At 46.8% G+C, this 12,258-nt stretch overlaps 1 protein-coding gene across 1 annotated transcript; it reads right to left on the bottom strand.

The window, feature by feature from the left end:
• Nucleotides 1-851: 851 nt before the first annotated feature.
• On the bottom strand, nucleotides 852-8,857 carry LOC147237241 (uncharacterized). Its single transcript, XM_086145798.1, has 5 exons — nucleotides 8,613-8,857; nucleotides 5,657-5,725; nucleotides 5,487-5,565; nucleotides 3,576-3,658; nucleotides 852-2,007 (listed from the first exon to the last, which is right to left on the bottom strand). The coding sequence occupies exons 1-5, from the start codon at nucleotides 8,655-8,657 to the stop codon at nucleotides 1,969-1,971; spliced, it is 315 nt and encodes a 104-aa protein (XP_086001924.1). The 5' UTR covers nucleotides 8,658-8,857; the 3' UTR covers nucleotides 852-1,968.
• Between the last annotated feature and the right edge of the window lie 3,401 nt (nucleotides 8,858-12,258).

Below are 12,258 nucleotides of genomic sequence, written 5' to 3'. Positions count from 1 at the left end.
AGTAGTTATGAGCGTGCATAAAGCTGATTCTCCTGTCTGGTTCCCTGTAGTAGCAGTACAAAATAATACAGGGCAAATAATGTTATAACACTTTTAAATGCTATCACGAAGGAGGAAAACTTGAATTAATTAAATAAAAAAATTACAATTGTATCAAATTGAGTTTTTTTCCAAATATTATTGTGTTTTTTTTTTCCACAGTGGAGACTTTTCTGAGCACACAAACCTCACCTCCATTCAGGCTGTTTAAATAAAATAGTATTATTTTGTTTTTTTGCTATCGATGAAAACATCATAAATTAAAATTATCAATATTATGAATCAATCCAGATATCTCACTTCGGTTATTATTACTTTTATTTTATTCGTCAAATTTGCCCTAGTTTAGCTTACATTTTAAAATGTGTTCTATAATACGTCCTCAGACTCCACTTCCTTTTTACACCACCAGAGAGCAGTGTGAGTGAGTGAGTGTGTGTGTGAGTGAGTGTGTGTGTGAGTGCGTGTGTGTGTGTGTCTGTGTGTGTGAGAGAGACCCCCTCCCCCGTCGTATTACAGTGATTACGGGTATTATCGAGTGGGTTTTCTCGCCATGCAAGCTGCGTCGTGGATATGAAAGGATGAATAATTAAATTATTGAAAAAGATATCCAAAAAAAAGACAGATTTGTGTTTGGATCGCCTTTTTTTTCTGTTTGAAAATTTTTTCCTGTTTGATTCTAGAATTAAAACTCGCACTCAAAAGAAATCAAAAATTGTGAGCTTATATTAAGAATTTCAGTACAAGTGACAGGACATTAAATTAGGTTTGGCTCCTGGACGGGCATGAGAAGACACATGGGACGCACGGACTTTTGTTTTGAACAAAACTTTTAATGAAACTGTCAAAGCAGGACAGGCGCAGCCCGACACACCGTCAAGAAGAAGAGTCTCCGAGCGTCAGCTTGTTTCTTTGTTGTTGTTTTTTTTCTTCTTTTCTCTTTTCTTTTTTACATTCCCCGAACCGCGTGGCAGATTAACCGTTAAATCAAAAAAAAAAAAAAAAAATCAAAAATAAACAAACAAAAAGAAGTTACAGATGACCGGCGTTAACCCACGAGCACTACATTCACCTTGAGAGACGTGACGGGCGGACTGGGCCAATGCGTCGCGTCCGAGTAGCTCACACACACATCCACACACACACACACACCGCTGACCAGAGCCCACCCCGACCCCCTTTTTCCTCACTGCAGGCAGATATATAAACCTGTAGAAAACTGGCACGATCAGAGACGAAAACTGAACCAAAACGACTGATTTGTTTTATTGTTTTTTTTTCTCTTCCTCAACAAAATAACACGGACATAAAAACATTCAAACTAGGCCGCAACGGACAGACAGGCAGGCAGACAGACGGACGGACGGACTGACGGACAGACAGCAGAAACTACAGCCTTGTGTTCTAATACAAACTAGCACTAATACACACCCAGCGCTGCAGGGGCGCTGTGTCACTGTAACACTCCCCATGTACCTACAGGTCAACACGTCTTGTTCCTACTGACCCCTAAGAAGCCTATTATGAAAGTAAGCCTGTGTGTGTGTGTTTGTGTGTGTGTGTGTGTTTGTGTGTGTGTGAGCATGTGTGTATGCGTGCGTACGTGCGTGAGGATGGAATGATTATTTTCTGGATGCTCGTGTTGGTTTTCGCACAGAACCCGGACGGCTGACGGCTCCGGATCCACGTTGTCTCCGAAGCACCGCTTGGTAACCCAGAAAGATCACTATTTTGCAAAATGGCCGACCTCCTTACAATATATACAAAAATATAAAATGTAAATAAAAATACAAACAAATTCTCTTTTTTGTTTTTGTTTTTTTAAAGTATTCTTGTTTGTTTAGAAGGGAGGACTGAGGTGTTGAAGGTTTGCTAGAAAACTGGCTGTCTCTCGATGGTGTCATCCTCCGGACAGAGCGCCGCCCGAGTCTACTTGTCTGTCTTCTGCTTCTTGGTTTCCACTTCGTCCTGGACAAGTGACGGACAGGTCACACACACACACACACACACACACACACACACACACACACACACACACACACACTCGGTTAATTTTTTTCTTGTAATTGTGTATTTTCAATGGAATAAACCAAATCCAATGTCTCTGTTTCCTGCCTGTCTGCAGCTCTGTCTCCCTCTGCAGGCTGTTCAAGTTAACTGTCAGATCACTAACGCGAATTATAAACATAACTTATCATAGATGTTACTTATAATGACCATGTTATCATAACTACTCATCAGTGGGGTTTTTTGCAACTCTTTGCTCATTAAATTCATATTTGATCGTATTAAATCAGGCAGACCCCTCTGATGTGGATATATATATTTATTTCTCTCCTATTCTTCTGATACTTTCATTTTATTCTCCTGTAACTGCTTGGTAAGTTCTTGCTTCGTCTTGGGTGTATTGCTTTTTGTCCGTTTGCTTTACTTGTGACTAAAAACCAAGTTATGTATTGGCATTCTCCCATGACAAAAGTGACAGTGATTCAAATTTAGATTTATATAAATACATATCTATTTTTTTTAGTATAGTTAGTATATTAGTATATGTGGAGCTCAAAGAAATTGTGCCATGATATTTTGACATTTTCCTTGCCTGTGTGTGTGTGTGTGTGTCTGTGTGTTTGTGTTTTCAATCATTTATTTTAGGTTTTAGGTTTAAAAACCCTGCAGGGTTTTGATCAACGACCGTCAGGTCACAGTGCAAAGTGTTTTCAACTTCAGTATAAATTGCTTGATAGTGGTTAATAATTCAACGGCTGCAGGCCTTATTTATTTCAAAGATATGCGGAGGCGGTAAAAGTAGAACCCAGAGCCACTCCAACCGAGTTAAAGCCTCCACCTGTCGACGCCTCTAACTGGACTTAATCCTCAGGAGGAGAGGATTCATCAGAAGCCTCTTAGGGGTTCTTCTATCCTTATAGCTGGTGGAGGTGAGGGGGGGGGGCGCTCTGCCGCCACCGAGTGGCCAGCACGAGAACAGCTTTCCATCACATCCGGCCCCGGTGTGAAACACACCCCCAGAACCTGTCTGCTGCCTCCCTCCAAAATTCCAGACAACTATCATGTCTTCTAATAGTCTTCATGTAACAGTGTTGTGTCAACCAGTTGAACATGCAATGATGTAGGGTTTGAGTTTTAAGAGTATATCTCATTGTTGTCGCTGAGTGAGTGACGCCTACCGCCACCACCCCACCCTCCTCGCCGCTCTCCTGCATTAGCGGACATTGATATTGATTTTTCAATCTTCCCTGGCCTCGGCAGTGGAGCATCTCCGAGCAGCACACATGACCCTCCTCTTTCTCTCTCATGCCATCAGACAAGAGACTAAAAGGTTAGCAGCGAAGGGACTGGGTTTTTTTTTAATCATCCGCCTGACCCGTCCCGCAAATTGTGACCGTCTCCCTGGTTGTCCCATAGTGAACCCGTCTTTATTCTGGCGACGGACGTCCGGTTGAAGGTCGTGTCCGTCGTTTTCTGGAGACGTGACACATTGATCGCGTCAGGCCGAACCTCCCCTCCCGCCCTCTTACCTCGTAATCGTCGTCGTCGTCCTCGGCTGTTCTCTTCCCTGTGGGCCCGTCCAGGTCGTCGTCTTCATCGTCATCTTCATCGCCTGAGCACATACAGACAATTACAGCGGCGTTACAACAGCGTTACATGCTGCATCCTGCGAGACACCTGTAATTACATGTGCTTGGGTTTTTCAGATTAGTGCCTGGGTGTGTCATCGGGGTTTATACTTGTTTGTGCATGTGTGTGTGATGTATGTGTAGACACACTTCAAGGGCACATGTAAGAATACTATATACAGGAAGAAATTATATATGATTATTTACATAACAGAGGAAAATGCATTGGCATGCTTTATTGAAATGTAAGTTGTGTGTGTTTATGAGAGAGAGACCGATAGAGAGGAAAAAAAACAAAGCAATTGTCATTTGAACCAAACCCCAAACAAACACCCAATCAGGGCAGAGGCACCTTTTTAAAAAATATTTCTTTTTCTAGTCCCATGACCTTGCATGAATTCATGGTTGGTTTATTGGGTAATCCAAACGCATTGGTATAATAGATTTGTTATAATAGTGTGTGTTGCCTGAACATTATTACAAAGCCAACATAACGACAAGTTCCCCATTTCAACGTGGATACTAAGATAAAGGCGTTGTCCTCATAACTTATTGGAAGTATTTTTGGAAGTACAGTTTTATCCAACGACTCTTGTCTTTTTTGACGGCCCCGTTTGACATCATTCCACCCTGATGAACAAAAATACTGGCCAGGCTATAAGAAAAAAAATTTTTTTAATTATGGAAACTTCTCTTTTCCCCACTGTGCTCTCTCCCGATCCCCTGGTCTTTCCCTTCCCCCAGCTCATACTGCCCCCTGGTGGTGGCAGCTGCACACTCCCCACAACTGCCTTTTTTGACAGAAAGAGGACAGTGTTTGTGTGTTTTGGGATGAGTTCAACTCTTCAGGATTTCCTAATACCTCAGTGGGCCAGTTTCTGAAGATTCAATTAAGCTGCTGAAACGGAGGCGCCAAACGACGCTTGCATTCTTACACCTTTCCACGGTTTCACGAGGAGGAACTGCTTTGCGGGAGGAGGCGCCTCAAGGGTTCAAACTAGTCTGATATATATATTTTGTTTAATCCTTAAAAAAGTGTGACTAACCACCTCATTTGTTTGCCAGTTGCATCTGTATTCAAATCTAATTGTGAGTGTTGTTCCAGGAGCACAGGGAGTGTAAAAAATCCCCAGAGCTAGGAAAACTTTATTTCTCGGCTTCTCAAAGTACAGATTGCAGGAAATCAAAGGAAACTTTTTTTTATTTTCATCATTCAATGTTACTCCACTGACTTATTACTTTGCTGATGTCTTTGTTGACTGAAATTCTTGTTTGTTCGTAGGAAAATGATTTGATTTAACAAAAAAACGTTTTTTTTTTGTTTGTTTTTCAAGTCAATCTGCAAAGCCATTCATTTGAAATGTCTCAGTATATAATCTTTAATTCATCTTTGAGACAAACTTTAAGTCACATGAGTCCTTAAGGTTTTGTTGATGAACTTTCAGTGAATTTTGGCAGTCCTGTCTGTCCACAGTCCTGCGTTCATTAATATAAATAGTTGTCTTTTGAAGACAAACTATAAAATTCTTAGAACGCACCATAGTATCTTCATCCCAATTCCAATGATAAATATCTATTACAGGGAACAATTTGTTTTGATTATATCCACTCTTCTGCAGAGAAGGCTCAAATTCCAAGGTGTACTTCTAGATGTGCCCGCTAGGGGGAGAGGTGGCCCCTGGTACAACACAACACAAACAAGGTCTCCTGCCTCAAAGGCTTCCTGGTTAATTAATCAACGTGTCTGTTGTTACTTTATGTCTTCATCACAACAGCTGAGAGGTTTTTTTTCCCACAGGCCTCTCCACCTACCCTCTCCATCCTCCTCTTCCTCTTCGCCCACGTCCTCCTCGTCGTCCACCTCGTTGTCTTGCTCTCCATTCTCCTCATCCTGACAGCGGGAAACAAGAGGTAGCTGGCTCAGCGGCAGAGACACACACTGCTCGTGCTGTTTGATTGCCAACGATTAAGGCTAGTCTTACAGTTTTTCCATTGGCGGTGGTGTCATCACCGTTCTCTGTGTCTTCTGCCTGCTTCTTCTCCTTCAGCTCCTGGAAGCAAACATGAGCGCAGCTAAATCACCACCAACAGGACTTCCGGCTCGACGCTACCGCATCCCGGGAAACACTAATCAACATGTACTTGCTTTTGTGAAATGAAAATAAACCAACATGGTAATTAATCACATTTAGTGTAGTTTCTATTGGTATTCTTAGCCCCCTCTAGTGGCCATAGTCGGAAATGCATATCACATAAAGAGTTGCTTAGAAATTAGAATAACCAAATTCTAACAAAGAAACACTTGGAGGATAAATGAAAGGTCATTGAGAAATGGGCAAAAAAGGGAACTATTTTTTACACAAAGGGCTAAAGGACATGTGAATTGTATTTTACAGGTAAAATAAAGAAATGATCTTTGAGTGTTTATTGTTTAAACCAAACCCTAACAAACTACTGTCACAATGTGGATGTCAGTCTACTCCTGGCAAACACTTTCCTCTTTTTTCACGAGTTTCAGACACGCATCATGAATATGTAACTTTCCGGCTGCTTCCTGTTTATTGGGTTTTACTGCCCCCCCCACACACACATTTGTTTATTTTGTCTCATACTATTTGTTTTATTCCACTGCAGATCACGGGGGTGACAAATAAATGCATGAAAAACGGCCGTGAGAAAACTCTACACGTTTCATTCGTAACCAAACAACGTCAAAAACAGAAACACAACAAACGGGATCTCCAGACGGGCGGCCAGTTTGCGCCTCATTCCTCAGAGCTTAGCCAGCTGGCGGCTCTGATTGGTAGCAGACGCGCAGGGTCCGTCCCGCCGGGCGCGAGAGCGGAAACTTCAGCCCTCCATCCGTCTCACTTCCTCCGAGCATGAGCCTTTGAGGCGACAGGTGGGGCCCCGGAGCCCGCGTCTCCCATTGGTCCGGCGATCCCTCAGGCCCCGCCCACCCTTCCTCCCCCTCGCCGCCCGCCCCGAAGTGAAACCCGACACCGCACTGTCAAGAGAGTCTGGAAGGAAAGGGGAGGGCGGGCGCAGACACGCCCAGACTACAACTCCCAGCAGCACCGCGCCTCGTTCACTCCGTCAGCTAATCAGAGCGCCGGCCAAAAGCGTATTTATGCCCCCCTCCCTCTCGACACAGGCGCGCGCACACACACGCACACACACGCACACACGACAAAGCTGCTCGCAGAAACATGGCCATGTATCTCCACGGAGTGACAGCGCTACGGAGGGGAAGGGAGAAAGAAAGAGGAAAAAGAAAAGAGCCGCCGGCGCATCCACCTGCATTCACTGTACGGTTCGAAATAAAGACCGCGTAAATAATCACGACAGCAGAACTATCTTTGTGACATCCCGGAAAACCATGCCCCCACCCCCAAACACCTTTTTATTTATTTTTTTTATTCCCCGGCGGTCTCTCGCTGCGGCCGGCACGCGTGACCGTCACACGAGCGTGCCCTTCTTCCCCACGCCTCGCGCACCAGCTCACGAAGTAACCGACCGGAGGAGAAGAGGGAGCGGGAGGGGGGAGGAGGGCGGCGCGGTCTCGGTGTTCTTCTCATCCATCCGCTCGCCCCTAAAACTGTCATCCGTCGCCTCGCTCTTGTTTCGAGGGGGACGGAGTTCGCTTTAAATGAGCCTCCGGGTGGGGAGGCGGGGTGTCGGAACGGGGGGTGTCAAACGAGAGGGCACTCGGGGCTCAACAATGGGGCCGCTGTCTCGGCATCCCTCGCGCACCCGAGCCGCCAGGTACAAGGACGCTCGGTGAAGTACGGGGGAAGAGGAAGAGAGGGGAGCGGTGTCGGGGGTATCAATATTTGGGAAAGAAATGAGAGCTGGAGGCGCGACATTCACACCGTCGGAATAACAAAAAAAACAAAAAAAATTAAAAAAAAAATAGAACAACGCGGAACAGCGCGCGAGCTCCCGGTGGCGGCGGACAAATTAACGGTTATTGTTCGCTCACGTCACCAGACCGGAGCTCGAGCCTCCGGCGGCGAGACAAAGCGGCGCGGTGAGACGGGATCCCGGTTCACGAGCCCATTCAGTCGCTCTCTTCCTCGTCAACCGGGAGAACGAGCCTCTTTGAACAGCTTCGGGACGCGCGTGCCCATCACCTTCGCGTCACGAACTTTGACACAAGGAGAATCTGGAACTTTTGTGAAATATTCATTTAGAAATAAAACGGAATAAAGCTCGTTCCCGTTTTTTGCTCGTTGTTTCGTTGTTTGACGGTTATCGGTGCGCCGGCCGGTGGGCGGCTGCCCGCTGAACGCGCCGCGGTGGCTCTAGTTTTTTCTCATCCCACCCTAGGCGGAAGGGGCTCCGCGACGAGCCGCGGCGCGAACTAGGTAGAGCGACGCGACGATGGGGCGCGTAACTTGAACGAACCCGGGGAACCTTCTGGAGGTTCCGTTTTTTCTTTTTTCTTTAGGGTGTTCGGCGGCGCGTTGGCTGAGCGGCGGGTTTACCGAGAGCAGGCTGGAATTAACGGAGACACTACGGGGCCCGTAAATCTTACCGTCGTCTCGCGACGTGACGGATGCGGAGAACCTGCTCCCCACGGCTGATGCCACGGATGCTTGCCGCGAGACGGAGGCGGTGGAGCGGACCGCGCGGGGTGACACATTCACGTTTGTTTGTTTGTTTGTTTGTTTGTTTGTTTTTCACCCTCAATAAAAACGAATTAAAAAAAAAAACTCGACCACCCTCTGAGCCTTTCGTCCGTCCGCGCTGCCGCGGAGTTTAACGCCAAACTTTACGAGCTAATCAGGGCACGCGCCAAGTTTTACGGGCGCAGGTTAGCATACGGGCTTGTGCTCCGGAGGAAAGGGGGGGCAAATTAGTGACGTTAACGATTATAAATGGAGGCAGGAGGCAAAGAACAAAAAAAGCATCGTCCTCCTTTCATCCTCTCCTTACCTTGGCACTCAGTTCTCCGCTGCTCTCCACTTTACTGTCCGCCATGGTCGATAAAAGAAGTTAATATCCAGTCGGAATATTGCACGGTGGAGGTGTGTGTATATATGTGTGTGAGGAGGAAGAGGAGGAGGAGGAGGAGGGAGGGGGGAAGAAACAGATGCAGAAGGTTAATTCTGGCTTGAGCAGAAGAAAAGCCGTAATCCTGCCAGCTGCGTGTTCACCAGCTCAGCTCGCGCCTTTATAGGCTGGTGGGAGGAGAACGGTGTCCGCGAGCGCGCCCCGATTGGTCCGCCCGCTTTGAAAATATTCGGGCCGCCATTGGCCAGAGGGAAACAATAGACAGCCCTCCCTCGCGCGCGCGCGTGCGTGCGCATGTGTGTGTGTGTGTGTGTGTGTGTGTGTGTGTGTGTGTGTGTGTGTGTGTGATAGCGCCATATGAAGCAAATTGTACCCACGCAAGTTTTTAATCTTTAATCTGTCACACACACACACACACGCACAGATTGAACACGCACGCCGTCGTTTCCTCCACATCGTCACTAAAGTGCGGCTTTTCAGCCCCCGACGTGCAACTGGTATTTCCTCCGCAACTGTTTCTGCTTCTGTCGACTTTCTCCCCGGGGGGAAGGCGAGACTCCACCGCCGCCTCAGGACAAATATTTATCAAGCCTATTTTTCTTTTTCACCCCCCCCCCCCCCCGCCACACACACACTCACACACACACACAGGAGGTCATTATGCAAAGTGACGGACGTCCAAAACGCTCTGAACTACGCTGTTCCTTTAAGAAAATCTGAATATACATTTTTATTCAATTCAAATAACAGTTTTAACGGTTTTTTCCCCATACCCTCTTGATGTTTTAAAGTAGTGTGAAGACTATTCGCTGGAAGTGAAAGTAGTACACATGAGTAAATGCATGCACACCACCCACTCCACGCCCCCCGCCCCCTCCCACGGGGGACTGAACCACTATCACAACTGCTGACGTATTACTTCACCTGAAGCACCGGGGGAAAGGGGAGGGGAGTTACTTACACCCGCCACGGGAGTTAACTCCCACGGCCCACGGCGACTCGCGGCCCGCGATCCCTGTTGTCGCCGTGGCCGTGGCCGTGGCGTGACCCCCACTCTCCCTCCAACCATCTCCTTTTCCATATCCACGACTTGGAAACCCTGCACAGACAGGTGTGAAACAGGTACCTGGCCCGGAGTCGGCGTGTACGCGGTCAGTAACGTGTACGCGGCCCCATATTAACCTCCATCCGTTGCAACCGATCTCTCTTGTCCCTTAATCGTGTCCGTTCTTTAGTCATTATTTTATTTATTTGTGTGTTTTTTTTTGGCGGAGGAGTCAGGAAGAGATAGGATGAGGGATGGAAATGAGAACGCGAAGGAGGGAGGTGGGAAAAGGGTGGTAGATGAGATGGTGATGAGAAGGGGTGGGGGTGGTATGTGTGTGTGTGTGTGTGTGTGTGTGTGTGTGTGTGTGTGTGTTTGCGTGGGGGGGGGGGGTGCTGAGAAATAGTAGAGAAGGGCAGGGGGGTCAATAGGGAAATGAGGAGAAGCGACGATGAGCGCGAGCGCGGACGGAGGATACGGAAGTGACCGACCGCGCATGACATTGTTCGCCTCGCGCTCTCAATGACACTTTAATTATGCAGAGCGATGATTCGATTGTTTCAACAACAAAAAAAAAAAAAAAAAGAAAGAAAAGAAAATGACGCAGAAGTGTTCAATTCAAACACGGACAACGCGATAAACACACGACGAGGAAAGGTTAGCAGGAAAAAAAGGGGGGGGCATGGGGGAAAAAATAAACACTCGGAAGAGGTTATCTGTCTTTTTCCATTTCACTCGTCGACCGGATTAAGATGGTGCTCGCTGTTCCCATTGAAATGTATATGGCAAACAACACTGCGGGTAATTCCCTCACCAACATGGCCGGCCGACGGGTCCGTATGGCGTTGTGATTGTAGGAGATTGACTCTGATTGGCTGGTGTACTGAAGTGAACATAAAGCTGACGCTTTGCAGCCGCTGACTGGTTGACGGAGCTGTCAATCAACCGGAGCGGGGCCGGGGAAAGTGGGTGGGGTGTGCGGTGAAAAGAGACGCCCGGGGCGGAACCGAAACGGAACGGATCGGGTTCTCTACGAACGGTACCGAAAATAACAGGGAAGATGGCTGAAATAACACAGCAAGGAGAGTATGGCGGGGAACGACCTGGCCGTAAAATTCTGCCCCGCCGTTTCCGGAGAAACCCCGGTCCTTTTACTCGTCACCGTCACAACAAACTGCGCCGTGACCCAGAACAATGAAACCGCGCGGAAAACCCCGCAATGTGACACCACCCCGCGTCCGAGTGCTGAGACTACGGATCGCGGTGAAATGGCGGCCCGGTCGGCGTCATTTACATGAGCGGACGTAAACATGTCCAGTTATCACGTCCGATCGATAAACAATCGTCCGTGAGCTTCATTCGGGCTGGGTTCGGCGAAGTGGCGACGTGCGACCGGCAGGGGGCGCCAGTGGACAGTCCGCCGGGTACCCCGGACGCCGTTGTCTGTCCTTTCCAGCTCGGCGGGAAAGGTTATTCCCAGGGCCGGCCCGCAGCACACCAGTGCCCGGAGGCAAAGTTATAGGAATGCCCCCCACCCCTTTCCACAGCTGCTGAAAAGTACATTTAAATTAAAGTAATCCGAATTGCGATGTCCGGACTACATGTTGTACGATAAATTCTGTCATGGCTGCACGGACCGATTCGTTTGAATTCAATGGCGTTAAATGTTAGGTTTAGGAGCCATGTAAACACAACAAATCAATCATCATGAATATAGGCTTCTCATGAAATAATTACAGTTTGCCCTCATCAACGCAGACCTTTGATACTTATCTATATAGAAAAAAAATATATATACATGCGTGTGTGTGTGTGTGTGTGTGTGTGTGTTTGTATTTATATATTTTGTAAATAAAAGATACCGACTTGACTTTACCACTGTCTTTGTTTTTCTTATTTAGCATATATTTTCACACCAGCGTTGATATGAATGCAGTTGAAACCTATCAAATGCTTCTTGTTGTCTTTCAGTTTGGTTTTTCCAGCAAATCTACCATAATTTACTCAGTCATGAGCAAAAAAATGTGCAATACGTACAAACACCAGATGATTTCCATTTCTCTAAAGAGACATACTTTTCAGATACTTTCACTTTCACTTTTGTGTAGTAGTACAATGTATCATGCAGTCTCTAATACATGTATTAAAGCATGTAGTTTTGCAGAGGGACAACAGCATTTACACATTCATGATATACCGCTGATTTATCACGCTGCAATTTGATGTGAAATGACCAGACAGGGACATCATTGCAATCGGGGTTTGCATGAACACATCGCAAAAAAAAAAGACTTTGCTCCAGCCTTGTTGCCTATGACTCATCTCGCACCCGCAAACGGTCCACGTGCACCCACCACACCCGAACATTCATTAAAACACAACCGCCAATAATAGACCGACCACCCCGAGTCCCTGTCCCTGATGTACTTTAACTGATCAGATTGAATATATTGGGTAACATTGCTAACGTTTTTCCACTCCAACACCAATAGGTTTATTTGAAACATTTAACGTGAGCCCTCA

Source organism: Fistularia commersonii, chromosome 1 (assembly GCF_037954325.1).
Source record: "Fistularia commersonii isolate RoL2024-O1a breed Wild chromosome 1, RoL_Fcom_v1.0, whole genome shotgun sequence".
Taxonomy (NCBI): domain Eukaryota; kingdom Metazoa; phylum Chordata; class Actinopteri; order Syngnathiformes; family Fistulariidae; genus Fistularia; species Fistularia commersonii.
The sequence above is the reverse complement of the archived record's forward strand: the minus strand, read 5'-3'. Positions and strand labels throughout refer to the sequence as shown.

Bases quoted from the DNA above. Each gene is read 5' to 3' on its own strand.
- LOC147237241 (XM_086145798.1), bottom strand. From the start codon at position 8,657: ATGGCGGACAGTAAAGTGGAGAGCAGCGGAGAACTGAGTGCCAAG. The intron at 5,726-8,612 runs GTAAGGAGAGGA...GTTTGCTTCCAG, and splicing joins GCGGAGAACTGAGTGCCAAG to GAGCTGAAGGAGAAGAAGCA. The intron at 2,008-3,575 runs GTAAGAGGGCGG...TCACTTGTCCAG, and splicing joins ACGACGACGACGATTACGAG to GACGAAGTGGAAACCAAGAA.